Consider the following 4232-nt stretch of genomic DNA (forward strand, 5'->3'; position numbering starts at 1 on the left):
GGCCCTGCCGCCTCCCGAGGTGTCCGCTCGCAGGCAAGTGGGCCCCCGCCGCCTTGGGCCAATGAGCTTGCTGCGCCTGCGCCTGCGCCCCGGCTTTGCGCCTGCGACCAATGGGCTCCCTGCGCCCGCGCCTGCGCAGGTGCCCGCTATCTCGGCCAATGGGGTAGCCGCCGCGCCGCTACCATTTGTAGGTAGTGGTTGGCAGTTGACGACCGTTGGCACGCGGCGCGGCTCAGCGAGGCGAGGGGTCAGGTGGGTGAGACGATGCGCATGCGCGCACGCGTGCGTGCTGTCGCGCGGCGGGCGGCCTAGGTGTCCCTCCCCCTCGCTTCAATGCGCGCCTCTCGCCATCCTGCAGAAGTTCTGTTTAGGGCTCTTCTGGAATTTTGCGCCACCAGTGGAGTTTTTTCGAAGGCTGTTGGCCGCGCCCCTCCCCAGTCTTAGGCTGTTGGTAGCCAGTGCCTGACTCTGTCATGCTAACCCCCGCGCTGCTCCTCTGGGCCAGAGGTTCCCCGACTTAATCCATCTCTTCGGAAAGCACATCCTGGTCTAAGGCCAAACCACCCTGAATGCGCCTGATCTCATCTGATCTCGTGAAGCTAAGCAGGGTCGGGCCTGGTTAGTACGTGGATGGGAGAAAGCGCGTCTCGGTGTCAGTGCAAACTGTTTTTTTATTTCCTGTCTTTTATCTTTTCGCATTTAGCTTGTGCTTTTCTAACTTCTTGATGGTAAAATTAAGGAGTTCTGGAACTTTCTTCAGCTCAAGCCTGGGCATTTAAGGCCATAAGCATGTTTCAGCTCGAATTTGGCCGCCATCCTCCAGAATTTGACCCATACTTTTGTTTGGCTTCTCTTTGCCTTTGTGGGTCCTGGGATTTTCTTCTCTAGACGAGTGTTAACTTCCAAGTGTTCGCAGTCTTCCTGCCGGAGTCGGGGGGACCGGGGGCGGCCCACGAGGCCGCCCTCCCGACGCCCCGCCCCGCGCAGCCTCTGGTCCCGGATGCCCCGCTGGTCCCCCGCGCCCCACGTGCTCTGCGCTCGTGTCGGCGCTCGTGTCCAGCCGGCGGTCCTTGTTCCGGGAGGCCGCACATCCGCTCGAGCGCGGTGGGACGTGGATTCCTCCTCCAGGGGGCGTGGACGCCGTGCTGGGAGCCGGAAGGAAGGCGCGCCGAGTCCTGGCCGTGCACTCGGCGCTGGGGACACACGGAGAATGGAGGGACCCCAGGGCCTCACCGGGTGCGCAGGGAGAGACCTCCTTGGGAGCGGGGGTGTGCGGCGGATAGGCCTCTAGAGCGAGGGTGACGTGCAGCAGGAGTGTCCACTGCCTAGGACTGCCCCGTGTGGCCCCCAACCTGGATTCGGGACTCTCCACCCCAGCTTTTCTGTGCGTCCCCTGGGTGCCCAGCAGACACCTCCACCTCACAGTGAGAAGGAAGCTGTCTAGGCTCCCCCCACACCTGCTTCCCCCAGGCCTGGCCTCGGCAGGCGGGAAAGCTACACCTGCCCTGCCCAGCTGAAACCTTCTGTCCCCTGAATTCTTGACCCTCTCTCCCCGAGTCATGGTGACTGCACATCGCGCTGGCTCTTCAGCATCTCCCCAGAACATGGCCACTCCTCCACCTCTGTGCCTCACCCAATCCTGCCCGGCCCCGCTCTCACCTGCTGCCTGTGGCTTTTTCACCACCCAGCAGCCGCTTGCTCCTCCACCCAGAACCTTCCAGTAGGTCCATCTCAGAGTTCAAGCCAAGGTTTTCTCCATACCCACGGGTGCCTCCTAACTGGATGCCTCACCTCCAATGGTTGCTGTGTCCATTGTTCTCTGGCCTGGCTGCCTCAGGACCTTTGCACCTGTAGCACCCTTGTTCCAGCTCTCTGTGAGGCGCCCCTCCTTGCCTTCTGCACACTTCGCTCTGCTGCCTCCTTGTCAGTGAGGCCTGCACTGCACCCCCAGTGCCTCCCCCTACTCAGTTCTCACCACAGAGCACACTGTTTATCGTGTGTGCTCCTGCCACGCCCCCCCCCCCCATGTAAACTCCAGGTAGGAGGGACTGTGGACTTTGTAAATATTTGCCAAAGGACAAATGGAAATGCTGAAACATGAATAGGATCTGAGTAGGGGGAAGAGGAGGAGGGACATTTTAGGAACAATGGTGAATGTGAAGATAGTGTGAAAAAACAGGATTTGTTCTGGAAGTTGGTATTGCCAATGGAATTGACATTTTCTTCAAACAAAAAGAAACACCAAGTTCAATCTCATCAGACCAATTCCTACTAATTCAGTTATCACTTAAAAGGGAGTCTAAAGAAGTTTGGGAGGTTTTCAATCTGTTCAAAATCCCTTCTTGACTTCCCAGGTTATAGTTTGTGAAAACTCTGATCTTTGCTGGGTGGAAAACTAAGACAACAGAGCACCCCGTTATTCGAAACCAATGCCTTTGCTCAAGCTTTATGTGGATTTGCCGTTGGAGGAGCTGGTTTTTCAGAATGCTTTGATTCGTGCTACTTTATAGTTCCCATGTCCACAAAGAAACTGTCGCTGGAACTGTCAGGGTGCCAGCGTCTCTGGGCGAAGCGTACTCCCGTCCTTTGTCTTTGCTTAGTGAGCGGAAATAAAAGGCCCAGCAGGACCGCTGGGGCTGCCCGCGGAACCGAACCAAGGAGTCAGGATTCCAAGCAGCTCCAGGGCCACGCCAGCCACGCTGAACGCGCAAATGTGTATGTGACCCCGCGGAGGAGGTCTCCTCTGTGGTCTCAGAGCCTCCGTGGAGGAAGGCTGCTTGGAGCGGTGTGTGACGAGGCATTTGGATAGAAAGTTGTTTGTCTCAGAAACGGACACCCAGCACGGCACCCTGCCCGGACTCGGTGCTCAGTGAAGTGCTACTCTTAGGGACACTTCTTTCTTGTGAGATGCCCGCCCTGTCACCTGTGTGTGACCCAGCTGCCATCAGTAGAACTGAGGGGCCCCTTACTTAAGGGGAGTTGGCCCAGGACGGAGCAGTCCTCTGAGCCGGCACTTACACAACCACCCTGGAACTTTCCAGGGTCACTCTCTTCATCTCATTGAAATTCAGGAAGCGGCACTCTTCCCCTGGCTTAAGGGCAGTTTTGCTGGGCTTTTGTTCCATTTGTGAATAGTGCTTGCTGGAAGCCCGGGGCAGGATGACTCGGTAAGAGCCACCCCTCACCCAGAGACCAGCGCTCCCAACGCCAGAAACCACCGGAGGTAAGTGTGTCCGCTAAACCGCTAAGTGTGTGTGCGTGTGTGTGTGTGTGTGTGTGTTTAGCGGTCTTACCTTGAGCAATTTAATGTGCTCTGGTAACCAGCACATCGTGAAACTTGGACGTGAAGCTGCTAATGAGAGTGAAGGTTGAGATGTCGGGGAGAACCTGGATCAGGGAGGCACTTAAAACCTACAGTTTCACCCTGAATCCAGGCTGTTCAGGTTGTTTCACCGGGAGAGTGACCTTACTCACTTGTAGACTTCAGTGCTGGCTTTTCCCTTCAGATTTATAGCACCTTGGTGCGGATGATGTTTCTTCTGCTGAAAGCAGCGTGCTTTAATTGGACTTGTTTCAGAGTGATCCACAATCAGTGATAATTTTATTGCTGGTAAACAAGCGGCAGCAGCGGTGACCGCGGCGCTCCAGGGGCAGCTGTCGTGGGCGCGTGTCCTCGGATCGCCATGGCGCGGGACGAGCAGTGCAGGGAGGAGCTCAGTTACGACCGGATGCCCACCCTGGAGCGGGGACGGCCGGAGGCCGGGAGCTACGCCCCGGACGCCAAGCCCAACGATCTCCAGCTGTCCACAAGGCTGCCCCCGTGCCTCAGTCACAAGACGTGGGTTCTCTCTGTGTTGATGGGGGTGAGTTGCTCCTCGTCATCCACCGTGAGATGTCCTCTGCTTTGGCTGCCATTCCCGAGTGGCCTGAGGGGGAGCAGCTCCTAGCTCACGTCTGCTCCTGGAGAGCCTCACGGGCGCTGATGTGCTTACTTTACTTATATTCTCTGAATTATTTTCCTTGACTCATGAACAGCTACCGCAATAGCCCTGGTGGCCTCGGCTGCAGCTTCTCTGTGTCCCACCAGGCTCGGGACAGCCCGGGGCCCACGCTGACCATCTGTTGCTAGGGTGGCCTCCATGACCCTCCACTCCTGCGGTGGGGGGTCTGGAGTCGCCCGGCGACGATGGGAGGAGGGGCTGTGCTCTCAGCGCAGGCAAGTCCCTCCTCCC

At 57.8% G+C, this 4232-nt stretch overlaps 1 protein-coding gene across 2 annotated transcripts in view; it reads left to right on the top strand.

The window, feature by feature from the left end:
* The first annotated feature begins 2947 nt into the window (after window positions 1-2947).
* The window catches only part of MLC1 (modulator of VRAC current 1), a 21461-nt gene continuing 20176 nt past the window's right edge, over window positions 2948-4232 (top strand). Inside the window, exons 1-2 of one of the 2 annotated variants that reach the window (XM_029954195.1) lie at window positions 2948-3223; window positions 3578-3863. In XM_029954195.1, the coding sequence (XP_029810055.1) occupies window positions 3684-3863 (180 nt within the window). In that variant the 5' untranslated portion in view covers window positions 2948-3223; window positions 3578-3683. The remainder of the gene's footprint in view (window positions 3224-3577; window positions 3864-4232) is intronic. The other variant, XM_029954196.1, reaches the window with a different exon arrangement.

This window comes from Suricata suricatta, chromosome 10, assembly GCF_006229205.1.
Source record: "Suricata suricatta isolate VVHF042 chromosome 10, meerkat_22Aug2017_6uvM2_HiC, whole genome shotgun sequence".
Lineage (NCBI taxonomy): Eukaryota > Metazoa > Chordata > Mammalia > Carnivora > Herpestidae > Suricata > Suricata suricatta.